The sequence below is a fragment of the Cebidichthys violaceus genome, unplaced genomic scaffold, assembly GCF_023349555.1.
Source record: "Cebidichthys violaceus isolate CVI_PGR_0920_01 unplaced genomic scaffold, fCebVio1.0.p SCAF_23, whole genome shotgun sequence".
In the NCBI taxonomy this organism is placed as follows: domain Eukaryota; kingdom Metazoa; phylum Chordata; class Actinopteri; order Perciformes; family Stichaeidae; genus Cebidichthys; species Cebidichthys violaceus.
The window spans coordinates 930,204-951,504 of record NW_027176406.1 but is presented as its reverse complement, the minus strand read 5'-3'; the positions used below and the strand labels follow the sequence as shown (position 1 = coordinate 951,504).

Sequence of the window (21,301 nt, the reverse complement as noted above, 5' to 3'; positions counted from 1 at the left end):
CTCTGCTTCCAACTTGCAGCGCTGCTTCCAGCACAGCTTGTTTTAAGTAGAGCTCTTATCCAATCAGATTTCGCCTCTATTTCTCTAGGTAAGAAGAGAGGCCCGATGCCCACTTGGAAGCCTTTGCAGTATAAGTAAATGGGGATGATATTGTTGATTGTCATAGTCTTCAACCAATCAGATCTTTAGTTTGACATGTTGGGTGTATTCTCTGACTGTCTAGGTGGCCTACAAGTATGTCGGCATTAACGTGCAGCTCAGCATTAACGTGCGCCATGATTGGTCAGTGGGCTAGCGTGACTGTTGAAAGCTAGCTAGCAGAACTTAGTAGCTAGTAGTAAGAGGTCAAGTTTAAAGATATGTAAGAAGTTAAATTTTTTGTGTTTTGCTTGGTGTAGCTTTGTTTTTTTAACACTTATTGGCTGAAGGAGGAGGAGAAACAGATTTGGGAGTTACTGACATGCCTTTCTGGAGAAGGACATTTCCAGAATCATTGTAAGAAAGGGTCGGCCAATCCCACAGCTAGCAGCTCTGACCCAGCCAGGAAAAGGATTTGTACGAACGGTATTCCTGGCTGACAGCGTCAGAGAAGCGTTGCACATTTTATGGCTAAGAATGCGTTTAATTTGCGACTGAGCATCTTGGTGTTTGGAGCTATGCTAGATTTGCTGACCAAGGCAGCAACAAGACACCATAGCACAACAGGACACTCACAAGCTAAAGTGCTTTTGAAAACCTTTGCTGAGACCCGAGTGGATCTACAACTCAACGAACACATTCACAGGAGGACCCCTGGCTGGAACTGAACCGCACCGATGTACAACCGCAGTATTGAACTCTTTATTAACAAAGAAAGGAGGATGGACTTTGTCTTTAAGTGAACAGCAGCTTTGGTAAGTGAACTGCTTTGTTTTTACATCTGCAGTAGCATTACTACTGTGTTAATCTGACTATGGTGTCGTTTTTATGATATTGTGAATATTGTTCCCTCTGATGTGAATAATATTTGAATGGTGCTCTTTGAGTGTGTGGAGGAATGCGTGTTTTAGCACTGCAGTGTTGCTGGTTTAATTTGTCATGCTTTGTTGTCATATAAGTATATGTGACTGGTTCTTGTGAGTTTGCTCTTGTCATTGTTTCAGGATGCTTTCCCACGGCCTTCAAGACCGCCAGAGTCACCCCCCTTCTGAAGAAACCATCACTTGACCCCTCTGATGTCAAGAACTTCAGACCGGTTTCTCTTCTACCCTTTCTATCCAAAACACTTGAACGTGCTGTCTTTAACCAACTGTCTTCCTATCTACACCAAAACAGCCTTTTGGACCCCCACCAGTCCAGGTTCAAAGTGGGTCACTCGACAGAGACGGCCCTCCTTGCGGTGACAGAGTCGCTTCACGCCGCGAGAGCTAACTCTCTCTCCTCTGTCCTGATTCTCCTGGACTTGTCTGCGGCGTTTGACACTGTGAACCATCAGATCCTCCTCTCCACCCTCCAGGCTCTGCACTCTCCCTGTTTGCATCCTACCTGACGGGTCGATCCTACCAGGTGACCTGGAGGGGGGCCGTGTCGGAACCACGCATGCTGACTACAGGGGTTCCGCAAGGCCCCCCTTCTCTTCTTGCTCTACACAACATCTCTGGGTTCTGTTATTCGCTCGCATGACTTCTCCTACCATTGTTATGCCGATGACACCCAGCTGTCATCGGCTTGTCATTTCCCCCCGGTGACACCGAAGTGGAGACGCGCATCACTGCGTGTTTGGCTGACATCTCGAAGTGGATGACGACACACCACCTCAAGCTCAACCTAGACAAAACTGAGCTACTGTTCCTCCCGGGGAAGGGTTGCCCGCACCGGGACCTGTCCATCACCATTGATGATACCGTGGTGACGCCAACTCGGACTGCGAGGAACCTGGGTGTGACCCTGGATGACCAACTGTCATTCTCGGCAAACATTTCATCCGTTACACGCTCCTGCAGATTCCTGCTCTATAACATCAGGAGGATTCGCCCCTTCCTGACTGACGAGACGGCGCAGGTTCTCATCCAGGCTCTTGTCATCTACCGCCTGGACTACTGCAACTCTCTACTCGCCGGAGCCCCGGCATCGGCCATCAGACCTCTGGAGCTTGTCCAGAAAGCTGCAGCTCGCCTGGTGTTCAATCGCCCCAAGTTCTCCCACACAACTTCCTTTCTCCATTCTCTACACTGGCTACCTGTAAGAGCTCGCATCCAGTTTAAGACTCTGGTGCTAGCCTACAGGGCAGTGAAAGGAACAGCTCTTTTGTATCTCCAGGCCATGGTCAAGCCTTACACCCCCGCCCGACCACTTTGCTCTGCTGCCTCGGGGCGATTGGTCGCCCCATCGCTCAGAGGTCCTGGCGGCCGATCGACCCGGTCACGGCTGTTTTCTGTCTTGGCCCCACAGTGGTGGAATGAACTTCCCACTGACGTCAGGACAGCGGCGTCGCTGCCCATCTTTCGGCGCAGACTGAAAACCCACCTCTTCAGGAAATGCTACCCTGAGCCTTCCACTTAGCACTTATCATGGTGAATCAGTAGGGAACAGCTGCCTAAACGCTGCGGGGAGAGTTTTCACTGTGTGTGCTGCTGTTGGTTTTCCTGCTAAGCTAATTTAGCATAGCCTCCCAGAACACACATTACATTACATTACATTACAGTCATTTAGCAGACGCTTTTATCCAAAGCGACTTACAAAAAGTGCACTCAACATTGGTAAGAACTAGTCACAAGTACAATTCCTTTTCCAAACAAGCATCTAAGAGCATGAAGCAGAGCATAACTCAGAGCCAAAGTACAGTGCAGAAACAAGAAAAACAGTTAGTGCTATAAGTAATATGAATACAATAAGTGCAACAAGCTAGTATGAATGCAATAAGTGCTAAGTGGAAGGCTCAGGGTAGCATTTCCTGAAGAGGTGGGTTTTCAGTCTGCGCCGAAAGATGGGCAGTGACTCTGCTGTCCTGATGTCGGTGGGAAGTTCATTCCACCACTGGTGGGGCGGTTAGACGTAACAAGGTTGAGGACCTCGTTAGGGGAGAGAGGAGCCAGATAGGGTAAGATGGGGCGTGGAGATGGGAGGGAGAGCTGTGGGGGCATGATTGGACAGGGAGAGAGGGGCTGAGAGAAGGAGGATCTGATATTGTTTACCTTCTTGTCAAAGAAGTTGGCAAAATCATCAGGGAGAAGGGAGGAAGTAGGAGGAGGGGGTGGGGGTTGGAGGAGTGAAGTGAAAGTTTCAAAGAGTTTTTTAGGATTGGAAGCAGAGGTTAGGATTTTAGAGCGAAAGAACGCAGCTTTAGCAGTAGATAGAAAGGAGGAAAAAGTGGAAAGAAGAGCTTGGAAGTTAAGAAGGTCCTCCGGGAGTTTGCCTTTTCTCCATTTACGCTCAGCCTCTCTCAGGCTCCGTCTATCAGTACGCACTAAGTCCGACAGCCACAGGGCAGGTGGAGTTGGGCGTACAGGCCTGGAGGTGAAGGGACAGAGTTTGTCCAAAGAAGAAGTAAGGGTGGAGAGGAGAAGATCAGTAGCAGTATCAGGGGATAGGAGAGAGAAGGATTCAGGGTCAGGGAGAGCAGAGGTGACAGAAGAGGAGAGATCAGCACGGGAGAGGGAGCGGAGATGACTCCGGGTAGAAACCATGTGGTTAGGTGGAGGAAGTGACGGGGGAGCGGATAAGGAGAGGGAGTAGGACATGAAATAGTGGTCAGAGAGCTGGAGGGGAGTGACAGAGAGGTTAGCAGTAGAACAGTGCCTAGTGAAGATAAGATCCAGCTGGTTGCCGGCCTTGTGGGTAGGAGGAGAAGAAGAGTGGTAAAGGTCAAAGGAGGAGAGGAAGGAAAGAAGAGGTTCAAACTTATCGGTCAGGATGTTGAAGTCACCAAGCAGGATGAGCGCCAAGCCATCGTCATGGAAGTGCGAGACTAATGTGTCGAGCTCCTCCAGGAACTCACCAAGAGGCCCTGGTGGGCGATACACAACAGCAATGGTGAACTTGACTGGATAAGTGACAGTAACAGCATGAAATTCGAAAGAGGACGGGGAGAACTGAGGAACAGAGACAAGAGAGTATTTCCATTTTGGGGAAATTAGCAGGCCAGTACCACCACCCCGCCTCGCAGCTCTGGTAGTGTGAGAGAAAGAGTACACATCTGACAGAGCTGCGGGTGTGGTGGTGTTTTCTGGTGTGATCCAGGTCTCAGTTAGAGTTTGTACACACGCTTCAGTACAATGTTTTTCTTTCGTGGTGGGCATGTCAGACAGCACGTTGTCTGTTACGTCAGGTGGGTTGCCAGGTTGAGCGCAGTGGCTCCACCGAAAGAACATCATATTTCCCACAATTTAAGCTTCTGCATTTTCCAAATGCACTAGTATTATTCAAACGTATTGTTCGGTTCGTAAGCCTCGTATCGAACGTTATAATACGAATACGTGTATTGTTACACCCCTAGAAACAAATAATAACTCGTAGCTGTGGAGTCATAATGAGGTTATTAGGAGGTGGTTCAACTGTAGTAGGACAGCACTGAAGGCCCAGGTATTAAATGCACGGCACGCCACTGCATTTAATGGACCGACTACAGTGGCTTGCAAAAGTATTCATACCCCTTGAACTTTTCCACATTTTGTCACATTACACGCCACAAACATAAATATATTTTATTGGAATTTTATGTGAAAGACCAACACAAAGTGTCACACAATTGTGAAGTACAAAGAAAATTATACATGATTTTAAATTTTTTTCACAAATAAAAAACTGAAAAGTGCAGTGTGCAAAATTATTCAGCCCCCTTTTCTCTGAGTGCAACCAATTGCCCTCAGAAGTTGCCTGATGACTGCTGAATGATTGAATGTTGACCTAATGACTAAATAGAGTCCACCTGTGTGTAATCTAATCTCAGTACAAATACAGCTGTTCTGTGATGGCCTCAGAGGTTTGTTAAGAGAATATTGGGGAGCAAACAGGACCATGAAGTCCAAGGAACACACCAGACAGGTCAGAGATAAAGTTGTGGAGAAGGTTAAAGCAGGGTTAGGCTATAAAAAGATTTCCCAGGGAGAGAGAGAGTAAAACATTCAATGGAATAAAGAATGTTTACGTTAAGAAGTTAAAGGGACATTTAACCCCAAAATCAAATCGACCTCTTTTTCCTTTTACCTGTGGTGTTATTTATCAGTTTAGATTGTTTAGGCGTGAGTTGCCTAGTTTTGGAGATATCGGCCGTAGAGATGTCTGCCTTATCTTCAATAGAAAGGGACTATATGGCACTCAGCTAGTGTTGCTCAAAAATAAAATAAATGTTACACAATTAAAAAACATGCCACAACCTGAGGGAATGACCTAGACACATACATGCATTAGATATACTGAAAAGACAGAATTCATTTATATCAATGGTAATGATGTGTTGTTAATGTTTATATTGCTATGCCAATAAGATGGGAAGAATTCATTTTTCTTCACATTACTCCTATACATTTCTTCTGTCGGTGTAAATAGTTAAAGATGCAATTTTTTTATTTTTTTTTCAGCAATTAACACAGGGTCATGCTCACACCTCAATAATGTGGTGTGAATGTGTTGGTGCAGTTCCTAGAAAACTCAGCGTTAACACATAAACAGGTTTGTTCAACCACACGTGCTAATTACACAAGCTAGTAAACTGTAAAACAGTGATCTGCTCAAATGTATATAATCAAGACGTACGGGAGGTGAAATGATAAACCTCGAAAACACTGTAAATCTGAAATCAGCAAAACAGTGCTGCAACTCTTAAGATGAATCTGCTGATTATTTCCTCATTTAGACGTGTCTATTATATAACAATATGCTCAACACAAAATTATGTCGATGTATAAGCAGAGCTGGATGACAGAAAGAGACCCTCTGCCCCCGTGACCCCAGCAGTCCAACCTCCCCCCCCCCCCCACTCCCCCTCCTGGACCCGCCGCTGCTGCAGCTCCTCGTCCTGAACAACCCTCCTTCCCCACTCCATCACCCTACCAGAATCTTCCTCCTTACCCATTCTACGACCACCCTTATTATCACTACTATCAGATGTATTATGGACCTGAGAGTTTACTCAGCGCTGACCATCACGGGTCTCTGACTCCCTCCAAAGAAGCTTTAGAGCATCAGCCTCCAGCATCTTCCTCCCCGCCTCAGCATCCCTCCTATCCCAATCATCAAGCCTCTACTCCACCTACAGAATCAACGTATGATGCTCACAATGACCCCCTACATCCTTACTACTACTATCATTATTTCCATTATAACACTCTGCAACATCCATATGATGCTTTTGGACGTCCTGGTGGTGAACAAGCAGAAGAGAGGCTGGATAATGAAATGAAAGGTGAAAAACCAGCAGCTATTATTTTTGAAACGTAGCTTTTGGTGTCAGTGTCCTGACTTCAGATCACCACAAGGCGGCAGAACATTATTGTTCAGCCGTGCCAGGCTAAAGGTCTGGCATCTATTCTGGCTGTAACTAGACACCTGAATGGGAAACCAATTCTGTATTTATTCATCTGTCATCGCTCCTGCTGCTGAATAGAGCATTCAAGTATAACTGGCTCTCTTCTCATTGTTTGCTCTCTGCACTCAGATCAACTCAAGGCCGAGCCGTCCACTCCCTCTGCCTTGCCCCCGGGCCTTGGCCCTGCGTCAGATTTCGACTGACGCAGGGCGTCAGTCTCTGGGCTGCTGCTCGTACCCTGTGAAGGGTGAGTCCCTCCCACAGCAGATCCTGTCAACACACATCTGAAAAAAAAGGAACTGACGATGAAGAAAAAGTATGAGTTTGGGCAGTTTTTAGTTTTTTAATCATGTGCTTTCTGCTGTTAGCTTTGTGTTGCAAATTATTCTACTTCTTTTAGACTAGAATCCAATTCTAGGCCAATGACTTCAACAGATCATCTACAGACAGTAGTCATCTGATTGCATTAATACATGTTAATACATGCAATCAGTCAGACAAAGCATATTTCTGAATGTTTTTGTTTAATTTTTTGATCCCAGGAAGTTTCAAAGCTTTCAAATGGCACTTGGCCTGGAGGTGGAATCAAAGCTCAGGCCTTGATTCCAACACGTTCATTTTACTTTAATTTCTTATGATCGGCATAGAATCTAACATAAAATAGAGGAAAATTTTATTGCACAAAAAAAATTCACCCCTTGCAAAATATGTTGCCTCTAACAAATGTTTTAGTTAACAGATGCATGCAATTATCCCAAAATCACAGCTTCACTATCTCAGTGTTTGTTGATTGCTGCACTGCCATCAGTCAGGAAACACAGCTGCAATCATTCAAAGCAGCAGCTCACAGAACACCATCAGACTCAGACGCATCTCCACCTTCAAAAGATGAAACATCAGAGGATAAGTGATTAACATTGGCCCAAAATAAACGAGGTGTGACGCGCACGTCGTGAAATAATTGCTGTCTGTCAAAGATGCTCAGCTTAGTTTGGGATGTTGAGACACGCTGCAGCCACTCTGTTGATCCATAGGCTGATGGTGGAATGTAGCTCCTCCCCGGGTTCTCCAGGTGAAGTGAAGCTCCATGTGATGGATCAACCTCCTGCACCTCCTGTTCGCTCTACACCGGCCACTGTCGCTGTGCTACTGAGGTGTCTGGACTGGAGGCATGGTCCTCGGGGGAGAACTGGCGAGAGAGAGCGTCAAGTTGGGTATTCTTGTGGCCTGGATGGTAGGAGATGGAAAAGTTGAACCGCCTGAAGAACAGGGACCACCGAGCCTGGCAAGAGTTTAACCTCTTGGCGGTATGGATGTACTCCAGGTTCTTATGGGCCGTCCAGACCACGAATGGATGAACAGCCCCCTCCAGCCAGTGTCTCTATTCCTCAAGAGCCAGTTTAATTGCCAGCAATTCTTTGTTTCCGACATCATAATTTCTCTCCGCCGGAGTCAACCGGTGAGAATAGTAAGCACAGGGGCGGAGCTTAGAGTCAGAGTCCGAACGTTGTGACAGGATGGCTCCCACGCCTGTGTCAGACACGTCTACTTCAACGAAGAACTGTCAAGTGTCGGGATGAGTCAGGATGGGGGCAGAGGAGAACCGCTGCTTGAGGAGTTGGAATGCCTGGCCGGCTTCTGGTGTCCATACAAACGTGGTTTTGGAGGAGGTGAGTCTAGTGAGGGGGCCTGCTACCATGCTGTAGTTCCGGATGAATCGGCGGTAGAAGTTGGCAAACCCCAGGAATTGTTGAAGCTGTTTCTGAGAGGAGGGGGTCGGCCATTCAGTCACTGCCTTGATCTTTTCCGGATCCGTCTTAACTTGACCCCTCTCGATAATGAACACCAGGAACTGAACTGTGGTGACATGGAACAGTTTGTTCTCCAGTAGACGCTGGAGAATCATCCGGACATGGCGCTGGTGCTCCTGAAGGTTCGCTGATTACGGACTGGAGAGGATCGTCCGGGTGCTGGAGCCGGTGGAGGATTGGCCATTCGAGAGAGTTCCTGCACGATGCAGCCAATCTGGGAAACTTGAGGTCTGATGGATCTCTGTGAACTGATCAGTTCTTGGAGCATCTGCTGGTGTTCCTCCAGCAGGGTGCTATGACTGATCAGCGTAGCTTGGACAACATCTGCAGTAGCTTCTCCGGTGGTATCTGGATCCATAACTAGGGTTGATATAAGGCCCAGAGGTGATTAGGGGGATCAGGATCCGGTGTGCCAAACTGCAGGTGGTAATCAGCTGGATTGTCGCAGCTGTGCACCAATCAGGGGTGTGGCCATGGGAGGTGTCTAGAGGCAGGCAGTGGAAAAACACAGAACACATGGCATACAATAACAAACAGGGGAATAACAAAACACATGAGGAGAGGAGATCTGGGGAAACAGAGGTTAACACAACGGGTCAGACAGGGATCCTGACAGGTCTATGATGGGTATGTTGTACAGAAATGAATTGTTTCTATTGTATTGCATTGTCAATGGGCCATGTCACTATATAATATATTCTTCTTCAGATACCAATATGGTTTGTAATTTCATTGAATTCTAATGAAGTCTGAGGGAAGTTATGGGAAGCATTGTTACACCTTTAATAATGGGCCTAATCCCACTATCAATGTAATAATGGCCTGATCTGACAGATGCTGGCTGTAAGGGGTGTAAACCAGATTCTTGACATCTATTGGCCACGTTTCCATGACAATTAGTATTCATGAGATGATTCATATTGAATTTGGGAACGCCCTTTTCATTCATCACCATCGTCGAGTCGTTCATTGTGTCAAAATATCTCAAAACCTAATAGCTAGGTTTTCATAAAAGTTTACTAGGGACATGGATGATCTGATGTTCTGGAGAAATGTAATATATATCTAATTGGCAGATGATCATCATTTGATTTAGATATCTCAAGAGCCACCCTAAGGACAAACTTACTTTTTTTTTAAAGTTGACACCTTTTCCATTTTGTTTTGTCCAGAGCCATTGTATTGTTGGGTGTTAAGTAATCTTACAGCAGTGGTTTAGACGCTATTACTCCTGTAGAGATTTTCAGTTGTAGCTGTTCTTTCACCGCTCTGTTGTTCAGCTGTCCCAGCCGAGGTGATTCAGAGCCGCTTCCTTCCCCACGCTCTGACTCCAACCACATCCGGAGGTTGGCTATCTCTGCCTTCCTGTCTCTGCACTCAGAAAGTCCCCCGTACATGGCTGAAGGAGGATACTCTCACCTGGAGGACCCAGAGGTACCTCCCACTTAACATCCTCATACAAGTAAACGTCTATTGTTGTCTCTGAAGTTAATGTGGCGGTTTCAAGTTCAGGCTACCCTAAAGACTTCCATAATGGTGGCTACATGTAGACTAGGATTAGTGTAATTGTGCCATAAAACCTTTTCTTTCATTCTTTTTTTTTTCCTCCCCTCAGATCTACTTCTTGTGCTCGACTGAAGTGTGCTCTGCTGCAGATGGTGACTGCACTGTACGCTGCATCAACAGTAAGTTTAACATGGTGGAAACATAAGGGAGGAACTAGTTGGTCCAGCAGTCCAACAAGGTTCTTATACATTAATTAGATATATATATTTTTTAGAATTTGAAGTTTTTTGAATGTACGAAATGTATTGTGGCTACATAGTTTACATTACCCAATGTAGTCATTATTGTTCACCAAAGAGCTTTATTTTATAAGCACCAGGCCCAGACAGTCTCGAGAACTTTAACATTAACTTCTTTTATCCTCACAGGTCCCAACAGTGAGCAATGAAATAAACACTTGAGGGAGGAAAAACGTATGCATGTATAACTATTATTCCTTAGTTTTGAGTTTATCTTATATGTTTGCTCAGGTATCTTTATAATCTTACAATTTATACTCTTTTGGGTTCCACTCAGTTCATGCATAGTTGTATATTCACAGACCCCTGTATAGTCCTTTATTGCATGTATTGCTCGACTCCTAAAATATGAGGTAAGGGTCGAGCAGAGGCCGGCAGCCATGTCGCCATGTCCACGAAAAACAGGATACCCTTTGTATCAGCGGCTGGGTCAGCCTGACCATCCAGCGTATCTCTGGTCAATATGTCATTCATGTTGTGTGAGACAGAAGTTTGGCAGATTCATTAAGGCAGTTAGAACGGGGAGGGGGATAGATTTAAGCTGAATCCTAAGCTTGGGCCCTCACATAGAAGATGCTTAGACACTGGACATTTAGCTACATTCCTAAGGAGAGTTAATTTACGACGATGTCCGGCGACAAGGATGGCCCTCTGACCAGTGTCGCTCTTGCTATTAATTGGTAACCCAACTGTAAATCACAGGCGCCCCAATGTCCCACACGCCCCCTTAGAAACAGGATCTGGGGAGTTATGAATCTCTACTTTATGCATGATGAACGAATTGACTGTTTAAAGGAAAGTTGACAGCTGATGAGTAATAAAGGGGTGCAATCTCTGTCGTATGTTCTGTGGGTGTTCGTTCCTGACTTCCTTTTAGTGAGAATCCTGTGGTACCTCACCACGAGTCAGATAGCAAACAGCTACTGAGTCAGCCTTTTAGCATTCATTTTAATATAAAGTTAAAGTCCAGCAAAGTTGATTGTAGACATAGAAAAAAAACACTACACACTCTTACACAGCAGCACTCTTTGTTTTGTTTCATGGAAATAACAGACACACAAGTCTTGGTGAAGATGTGAGGAAAAGCCCTCGATAGAATATTTATTCAAAAACGTGTGAACGTAAAAACAATATAGTGTAATGCAAATAGTACTACAGTAGTACGGGAAAGAAAACAAGCGATACACAAACAATTCAGCTGTCTTCTTTCTAAACAGGACCCTTAATATACTTCCATTTGGTCCAAAAGGCTTTTGGCAGGAACAAAAAGTTGAACTACAATGTCTCTTAACAGCAAGCTGTTTCCCAGCGTTTACAGGAAGGCGGCACAACTTTAAAGCACTCAGCATGTTTACAGTCAGTTTAACAGTCTCAAACGGTACCTGATGACTGAGGGAAGCCTGCAGAACATTTCTGTCACACACAACAATGCCCTTGATGTTGTTTTCTGACCCAACACCCGAACTGGAAGAAATGACATGGAATGAAAATTTTTTGCAAAACTAAAGCAACGTATAAATGACTCGTGTACCAGTGTGACATTACACCTCTACATATTTTAAAAAAAATGTTTTCCCTCTTTGCATTTAAACACACAATATGAATTCAAACCTTGATATTTGCCAGTGGCTCAGTCAGTATTTAACTGTTTCATATGTAGCAACAGACAAAAGCACAAAAACCTCAGCAGCAGTGTTGTTAAGGTACAGAACACTGCTCATTAACATAATGCTAGTTGCATTGAATGTGTTGTAACTCTGTTATGATGTTCATTCTGTACACATGACATCTATCGCACTTCTGTGCATCCTGGGAGAGGGATTCCTCCTGTTGCTCCCCTTAAGGTTTCTTCCTCTTTTCTCCCCGTTAAAGGGTTTTTTTGGGGGAGTTTTTCCTGTTCCGATGTGAGGGTCCCGGGACAGAGGATGTGTACAGATTGTAAAGCCCTCTGAGGCAAATTTGTAATTTGTGATTTTGGGCTATACAAAGATAAATTGAATTTGATTAAAATGTGTAACAGACGTGGAAGCGTCCTATTCTTTTTGTTATCAAAGGGACGTGTCGGATTACTTATCGTACGCTCACAGTGATGTAGAGGCCTGTCAGGCTAGAATGCACTTGCTGTCTAGCTGTGACAGTTTCTAGCTGGATGAATAATGGCTCATTCTAAGCAACATCCATTTCATCAAGAGTTACTGCATGATTATTCAAAAAAACGAAAAAACATTAAAATATTGATGGTTGGCAACAGCTCTGTAAAAAGCAGGGGGTTCCGCTTACAACGGGTCACATTATAATCACAGTGTGATGTTTTGGGATATCGAATTGAATTCAGTTCTAAAACTCAGTAGTTCACATACAGAGACAAATCTGTAAACACTCATTTGCTGGTTGAGCCTGAATTCCAACGATGGCCGTCGTCGGTGAGGCAGAGGAGGGGCAAACCGAATCCTCTTGTTAGTACACAGTCGAATAGTACGCAGTGATCTCCTGCTGGTCTCTCTTGGTCTGCTTCAGGAGGATAATGGTGCAGACCAGGGCGATAATCTGTGATGCAGACACAGAAGGAGGAGGGGAAGTAAAGAGCAGTGATGGGGAAAAAGAGCTGTGCGGTGAGCAACCTGCTTCCTGGTCTTTATCCCGTCCAGGATTAAGGGGGGGATTGGTGTGAGAGCGGCATCAGCCCATGCTTTCAATTTGCATGCAGCCACTTGTGTGAGGAATTAAAAAAAAGGCAAAATGTTCAATGATGAAGAAGCAGAGGCTTAAAGGAAAAATCCAACCCTGGATATGTATTCTTTAACTGTATATATACAGATTAAATAATATAATAATAAAAAACCTTCACTGATGGGACAACAAAAACATTTTTTTATACAGCTTTTTTATGTAGTGATGCAAATTCAACAACACAACAGTTCCAAAAGATGGAGTGTTGTCATAATTGTGCCTTAGGTCCTTTAAAAAGGGTGGATTTTTCCTTTTTAAAGCGAGCTGGAGACACCATGCAGAGGAGCTGAACATGTTCAGCAGTGAAGAGAATGGATAAAAACATAGATGTGTATTCTCTATGCTAGAGCGTCATGGAATCAAATCAAGACAGCGAGTGAAAACTAACAAGAGTGCACTAAGACTAAGCCAAAGGGATGTTAGCTACAGAGAGAGGGGTGAAGACGACTGGGTCAGAGTAGGGGTAGGAGGTGGAGACGACCGGGTAGGGGTAGGAGGTGGAGACAAATCCGTGCTGAGACGGTTGAGGGTTAGCCAGGACCGAAGTGGACTGAGTCAGGACGATGTACTGAGAAGATGAGTTGGACAGACGGAGCTTTCTACTGAGGATTATGCTGCAAATCACAGCTATGAACTTTGGCCACCAAGGATGGGGAGAATGGAAAGAGGGAAGGCAAGACAGAGGGAGGACGATTGGTTAAGAGAGACGAGGGGGATTTAGAGTGATTAGAACACGGTCATATACTTCATGAACAACAACAGTAGAAGACAAAATTAAGCTTGTGTATAGGCAAGACAATAAATCACTTTTCCTCCTTGTCCCCCACAGCAGTCAGTTTTGACTGTAATTTGATGCTAATTATACACTGAATGGTTTTAATATTATGGACTGTGTTGTCTTCAATACAGTATAAATAAGGCTCATTGATTTTTTTCTGGCATGACAATATTCAAAGCACTTTACAGTGAACAGGAAGAGTTGTGGTGAGGCGGCTCAGAATATGGTTTCACTTATAACTACACTGAGTCTAAAGCCGCGCTAGCAGGCGATGTGAGACTGTAGCAGCGGCCACCGCCGGTTCTGTAAAGTGAAACCAATCTGATATCATCTCCTCCAGATAATGTTTTTGGAGGATAACACTCAGCCTTTGTACCTGAAGGCCGCCGTACCTGCTTTATCTACGAGCCAATCGAAGCAAAACACATTCAGTAGAATCTACAGTCCAACTCTGCTATTATTAGCATTTTGTTGCACTTCATAACACAAAACATTGTATTCTAAATACAAGATGGCAATAAAAATGGGCAGAATGTTTTATTTTTTTAAAGGTAATTAGTTTGGTAAATAATCTTGTAAATATATTTTTTCATTCACCAGCATATTTCAGCCAAAACATTGACTTCATCTACTGCGTCTAAATGTGTAAATGCGCAGCAACACATTTGCTTACCAAAAGAGCTCCAGTTCCAACGAAGACGCCCATCACCAGTTGAGCTTTACTGTCAAAGACACTCAGGATGATGTTAGGACAACCCTGTAGCAACAACAAGACAGGAGCAACTGTTAGCAGAATACAGCCGCTCACTTTCCAGTGGTGGCAACAAGAAAGGGGGTTTATTTATCCTCAGCCATCCTACATTGAGCTGGTGTGCTAAGAGAACACAGATAAGGCAACGTTTAACTCAAAACCATACAAGTTCATCAGAACAGCTTTTTTGGCACCAACTCACATCCATCTTGATTTGCTCAAAGAACCCGTTCGGTGCGGGACAGGTGTGTTTAGCCAACTCTACCAGCGGTACCCCGGTCATTCCACAGCAGTGAAGCTACACAGGAGGGAGATGAAAGTAGGTTAAGAACACTCAAAATGAATAATAATTTTTGCTATTTCACTTTGTCATTAATATGGAGCCCCAAAGAGTTAAACATTAAATAAAGGAGTAATTATGAAATAAACGTGAATAAATAGTCTAAAATATACAAATATATATGCAATAATTTAAGAAATTATTTTAAATTATTATGAAATGTTTTTTGTAATCGCTTATTATAGTCATATCTTTAGCGGGTACTTTTTTATTTCATAATGTCACTTTTCCCTTCGGTGTCACTAGTCACACGGCCCAAGCCTCTCTGACTGGCGAGCTCAACGACTGCTACCAGATTTAGCCAGTTAGCACCTGTTAGCTAAAACAACAACAATGTCATAGTTACTCTGCAACAGTTATCTAGCTGCTGCTGTGACACCTTAGCTGGTTGATTAGTTTTATTTGTGAAGATGAGAGAGAGAGATAGAGAGAGAGACAGAGAGATACACAGAGAGAGAGAGAGAGAGTCTTTCTCTGTGGTCGCTCAAGCCAAAAGGAGCTAGCTAACACGGCTAATGCTGCTAACTCTTCAATTTAATGCTAAGTCATAATCAAAGCTCTCAACCCAGTCTAGATAATAAACCAGCTAAGTGAAATAAAACTTGACATGAAATAGAAGTGTCGGTGAGAAAACGTCAATATGAAATAAAAACTGACTTTTTAAAAAGAGTAATTTGTAATAAAAATAAAAAAGTTGCAAAAGCATCAAGTTCAAAACGCATTAAGGCAAAACGGTTTGGGGTTAAACTGTGTTTTTGTTTACCATATTGTGGATGAATGTGAGAGTGGCACCAATGACCGGGTCTCCTCCGCCAGTCACATACAGAGCATACATGCTAGAGTAAAACTCCACAATTTTCAGTCCAACCTTAATAATACAAATGAAAACATATTATCATGACAGTAAATATGGAGTATTTATGATTACATCTTTGACTATTCTTTGTGTTCCTCCCCTTCTTTTCTATTATATTCTTACCGCATCTTTATTGGAATAACCAATCACTCCGACAGCAACTTCAGCCAACGCCAGAATGGTCAGAAGGACGGAGAACTGAAAGGAGGAGGGGAGGTAAAGAAACCAGATGAGAAAATCTCATGTTAATAAAGTGATAAGAAACAAATAACCAAACAACATAACGCACCATTTTCCACTGCTATGCATGTGCATCACAACAAAGATATGCAACTGTATGCATGTGTTTTGATTTAACTTTTTTGATAAAAGTGAATTCCCTATTTATTAGTTGCCCTATGCCTGAAATCTGCTTTATCTTCTCGATTCAAAATAAAATGTTGCAATTGGTTGCTGTGCAAATGTCTTTGCTGGATTACAGTTCAATGTTACAAATCAGAGTTTTCAACCGTGTCAGCCTGTTTCCTCCCACAGCACATAAACCCTCTCCGCCTCCCGCCTTTGTGATGTGTCACAGTTCAGGAATTCCTTTTGAGCTTCCCTAACGAACCGCTGAGACGGGAATATGAGATAAAACCGGAAAACAGGAAATCAGAGGGGAAACAGTAAGGCAGTAATCAAAGATATTTGAACATATCTGTGTACATTGCAACAGACTTTAACCCAACTGTTTACTGTTTAATTATTATTTTATTTGATGTAGTGTTGCACACCACACTCGGTCTTTGTGCATAAAATGTGTCGGTTCCAGAAAGGAGGGTTGAGGAGAGCCAAATCAAGACCAAGGTCAAAAGTGATGAGTAACTAAAGGATCTTTTTTTTACATTCCCCGTTCCTCCCTCGCATCCATTTAGTTTGCCGCCGCTGAAAATGTGTGTCTGCAGGTTTCAGGAAGTGAAGTTTTACCACCGATATTGATGTACAAGAATGAGATAATTTTAAGCAGAAGCAGAAAACATGAACAGCCTCTGGTAATACAGCCGTTGCGAGAAAGCATACGATATTTTATCATGGCTGCTATATCCATGTTACAATTGTCCCCAACCACTGTTACCACAATTAAATGAATTGCACTTCAAATTAATTAATCTAATAATATAGTCTTGTCCTCATTCATTAAAATTAATTAATGAATTAATTAGTGGACATATATATATATCTTTCTTCTATCTAAAGATGACTAGTGTTTCAAGTAGTCTGTGGGTAATGAAGCAAAAGATTAATACATTAAATTAATAAATTAAAAATGTTACAATTTCTCCTGGTCTCCCCTGCTAATAACTCTTTAGCTGTCTGACGTTTAACCAGTCTGTTGATGAGGAGGCAGAAGGAGCGCAGCAGCAACTCCACCATTAAGTGAGAGGAATTTAAATTATTTGGCTCTCGTGCAGAGAAACTTTTGAAAAGCTCTTTCAACACTGCAGTATGACAAATATGAAATGTTCAAAATTTAAATGGAAGCCTGGGCCTTGTTGACTTTACAGTAATTAAGTGACTATAGAATTTGTCCCATTAGGAGTTTCTATTATTTTGTCCTTCATTTTTGGAGGTGTAACGGACAAAACCGAACATCTGTTCCTTTGTTCCTTTTCTCAGATAAACGCAGAAATAGTTACGCACTAGTAACAGTGTGCACATTGTGTTCGGCAGGCTGGAGAAAAAAAGAAAGAAAAAAAAACTTGTCCGTTGCCCCACATTATAAGGAAGTTAGCGTGTGAAGACGTCTCACCACTTGCAGAGCACATCTTTTCTCATTGCAGGCGCCGTAGTCTCCGAACACCACCACGATCAGCATCACTAAGCCGAGAACTATCAGGACAGTCACAGCTGGTAAAAACACAAAGAGAGAAACACAGATATGTGATCGAATGTGTGGCAAAATATCCTTGTGCGGTTATTTTTGGAGGAATGATACAACTTGGCGTAACAAAAAAAAGTACTGACCCATCACAAATGTGCTCGAGTTGAGGGCCTCTATTTGGAAGATGCCTCTGGTGTTGTAGCTGAACCTCAGCCACAGGCCGATGCCCAAAAAGGCAAACCCCACCAACTGCCAAAACACAGAAATAACCAATTAAAACTCCAGTCTCAACATGCATTAAAATATCCTGGCTACGTGTTTTTTCACATCTTCAAACCTGTAATGTTCGGTACATGTTTGAGTCAGGTATGGTGTTTATTGACATCATGTTGAATAACAGGTGGCACGAAGGTAAACAGACAAAACAAAAGGCTTCAAGATGACAGAGTGCATAACTGTGGGACAGTCAGAAATGCACTGGAACACATGCCACAGTTGACAAAGGAAAGTGTCATAAGTGTGTGTGGGGGGAGGGGGGGTAGGAGTATTATATTATATATATATATATATATATCATAGACAGGTGTAAATGAAAGTAACTGGGAACCTGAGCTGCTGTTTAACAGAAACAAAACCTAATAGGAGCCAAGTAGCAGCCTCCTGAACTAGATAGACAACTGCCAACAAAAAAAAACACACCTGCAAACTATTCGGATCTTCCCCCATGAGCTATTACAACAACAAATACATCAAATATTGTCATATAAGAAATATAATTTTTTGTTTTCCTTCAAAACGCAGTTTTATGATTTGACAGACTTACCGCAAAGATGAGGTTGAAAATGAAGAGGGTATATTTGCAGAAGAGGCCGCATCCATCCAGTGCCATGATGAGGAGCGGCGGGTTGTTTTGCTGCGTGTACTTGTGATGTCTGTGAAGGTGTAGTAAACGGATTAGACTGCCTCATCCCTCCTGTTCCTTAGTCTGCTATACGTATGTTACACGTGTGTACTCACATGGTACAACCTCTTGAGGGTTACATTTGACATGCAGACGTCATATTAAGCAACTGTTTACACGTTTAAACGTCGTAACAGCGTTCTTTATTTTAAAATGGGTCGTTAAGTTAAAAGGCAGTTGTACTACACACAACGTTAACAGCTGAATCATATAAATACCTTGATTTGTTGAAGGCGTTCGCGGGTCCTCTCCTCCAGTAGTCAGTGTGAAGAACAGCCACAGGTCTGTTACTGCTGCGAACTACATGTACGGTCACGCCCCGCCCCTTTGACTCCGCTCGGTCATTTCATTGGCTGAGAGGCGTGACTGACGCCCGGTGACACCGAATCAGCAGGCGGTGGCGTCCAGAAGGGGCGGGCCCAGATGAACTTGAGAGGTAGAATGAAACTTTAGGAAAACGAAAGCTACGGGATGTTAAAGGCAGTTCAGAAAAACAAATGTCACTTAATGGACTATGTGAATGTCGGTCCATGTGTGATTTTTAAACTGATTTGATGATACATCGAAAGAATTCTTAGACAATCGTTAAGTCAAACTGAACAGGCCATTGCAATTGTTTATCACGCAGAAATAAAATATATATGAAACGACTAGTGGACATTTTGGTATTCTTGTAAATGTGAAACTTAAACCCCAGCTTTAGAACAAAGAAAGGAAACAGAAAACACAAGAAATCCCCCTCTCTTTACCTCGCTCACACACCCACACCCACAAACACACACACACACACACCACACACACACACACACACACACACACATACACACACACACACGCACACACCCCAAAATCAAATAGACCTCTTTTTCCTTTTACCTGTGGTGTTATTTTCAGTTTAGATTGTTTAGGCGTGAGTTGCCTAGTTTTGGAGATATCGGCCGTAGAGATGTCTGCCTTATCTTCAATAGAAAGGGACTATATGGCACTCAGCTAGTGTTGCTCAAAAATAAAATAAATGTTACACAATTAAAAAACATGCCACAACCTGAGGGAATGACCTAGACACATACATGCATTAGATATACTGAAAAGACAGAATTCATTTATATCAATGGTAATGATGTGTTGTTAATGTTCATATCGCTATGCCAATTTTTTAATTGACAGCTTTTTTTTTTTTTGCATTACTCCTATACATTTAGTCTGTCGGTGTAAATAGTTAAAGATGCAGGGTTTTTTTCAGCAATGGTTTTGCCCAATGAACATGACACAGGGTCATGCTCACACCTCAATAATGTGGTGGGAATGTGTTGATGGTTCCTAGAAAACTTGTTCACACATAAACAGGTTTGTTCAACCGCAAACAGTGATCAAGACGTACGGGAAGTGAAATGATAAATCTCTAAATCTGAAATCAGCAAAACAGTGCTGCAACTTTTAAGATTAATCTGCTGATTATTCCGTCAATTACACGTGTCTAGAGTAAATAACAATATGCTCAACACAATTTCCCACAGCCCACGGTAACAAGTTCACTGTTCAATTTGAGAGGCTGAAATCAGATGCCTGACTCTTCTGCATGAAATTATAAATCGATTATCAAACAGTTTTACGTTTTCTGTTGATCAACTTAGTGCCTGAGCTCTAAACTAAACATGTATGAAGTAAAAGAAAGAAACGTGTTCTTCCCTGCTGCACAGTCTGCTGCTGTGAACAAAGAAACACTGATTAATTGTGCAAAGCGAGACCGAAAGGACGTACGCTACCATGCATACTGTTAAAGTGTGCAATGTGAAGACTACAGGAATTGTAAAAAGAGATGCACCAAGACACAGGTGTTCCTGCAGACACTGAGGTGTATTTTTCACCACCGATTTCTTTTTTCATGAGCCGTGAGGTCTGTGGCTGTGTAAAAGAGAGTAATGGCTTCTGCCTCCGTCAGTGAAACAGGCGGCCGTGTGGAGTGACGTGACCCCACTGCCGTCCATCATTGCGGGTTCAGTGGGTGGCGAAGGGACAGGTAGCGGGAGAGAGACAGAGGTTGATAGAGTGAGTGATTCAGAGGGAGAGGAAGAAGCACACACACACACACACACACACACACACACACACACACACATTAAATACACTCAGCTGCTCATACGCACACACAAACACACACATTTTCACACAGGCGGTCGGCCTAAAGTGACAGCAATCATCTTTTTGGAGGCAGACAGGTGAAGTGAGGATTCAGTGCAGGTTTTATCACATAAGTGTGTGTGTGTGTGTGTGTGTGTGTGTGTGTGTGTGTGTGTGTGTGTGTGTGTGACAGCATCGACGCAGTATTTCTCTTCATGATGTATCCCCCCTCTCTCAGTTATTGCAGCTTTCCACTATAAACCTTTCTACACAACAGCAGACGCATTTGATTAGTGTTGCTTCTGTATGAATTATATGACAACAATTTCACTAGAGAGTAGTGATCCCCCCCTCTCGGGATGTAAATGCCCCTCCCTTCAGACGCTGTGTCATATAAGACCCACCAGGGGGCGCAAAAACATTAAAAAACATGACTGTACTGTATTTCATTCCCTCGAAATAATCAAACCAAAGACTGCAGGAGGCGGCGGCGGCTTGCTGCTCTTTTTTTATTCATTTCTTATGTTGCATTTTATTTCCGTCTTGAAAACTTTTGGTTATTTATTTATATTAAAAATAAATAACCACAAGTTTATTTGTCCATGCTCCAAAAACACATAAACTACAAATGTCATTGAATTTATAAACTGAATAGGTTTTGAGATCTTTGAAGAATTTAATCATTTACACTCTCATGCAAATACATTAATAATTTCCATATCTGACAACCGGAGATTAATATAGTGTTATGATTCTGCATGTATAACTCGTACATACATTAT

The 21,301-nt window shown here is 43.1% G+C and overlaps 1 protein-coding gene across 2 annotated transcripts; it reads right to left on the bottom strand.

Moving 5' to 3' along the window:
* Positions 1-11,189: 11,189 nt before the first annotated feature.
* LOC137878436 (CD9 antigen-like) lies at positions 11,190-18,703 on the bottom strand. 2 transcript variants are annotated; one of them, XM_068718739.1, is made up of 9 exons: positions 18,617-18,697; positions 18,261-18,369; positions 17,581-17,686; positions 17,366-17,463; positions 15,700-15,774; positions 15,484-15,588; positions 14,583-14,678; positions 14,303-14,386; positions 11,190-12,668 (listed from the first exon to the last, which is right to left on the bottom strand). In XM_068718739.1, exons 2-9 carry the CDS (start codon positions 18,324-18,326, stop codon positions 12,579-12,581), a joined length of 720 nt encoding a protein of 239 aa, XP_068574840.1. In that variant the 5' UTR covers positions 18,327-18,369; positions 18,617-18,697; the 3' UTR covers positions 11,190-12,578. The 2 variants fall into 2 exon arrangements, with proteins under 2 accessions (XP_068574840.1, XP_068574841.1); XM_068718740.1 differs by having other exon boundaries at positions 12,576-13,485; positions 18,617-18,703.
* Positions 18,704-21,301: the final 2,598 nt, after the last annotated feature.

What these genes read in the sequence shown, in the direction of transcription:
- LOC137878436 (XM_068718740.1), bottom strand. Translation starts at nt 18,326, where the DNA reads ATGGCACTGGATGGATGCGGCCTCTTCTGCAAATATACCCTCTTCATT. An exon ending in TTTTCAACCTCATCTTTGCG is followed by an intron (nt 17,687 to 18,260) that starts GTAAGTCTGTCA and finishes GTGTTTTGGCAG; the next exon opens with TTGGTGGGGTTTGCCTTTTT. An exon ending in TCACATTCATCCACAATATG is followed by an intron (nt 14,679 to 15,483) that starts GTAAACAAAAAC and finishes CCTCCTGTGTAG; the next exon opens with CTTCACTGCTGTGGAATGAC.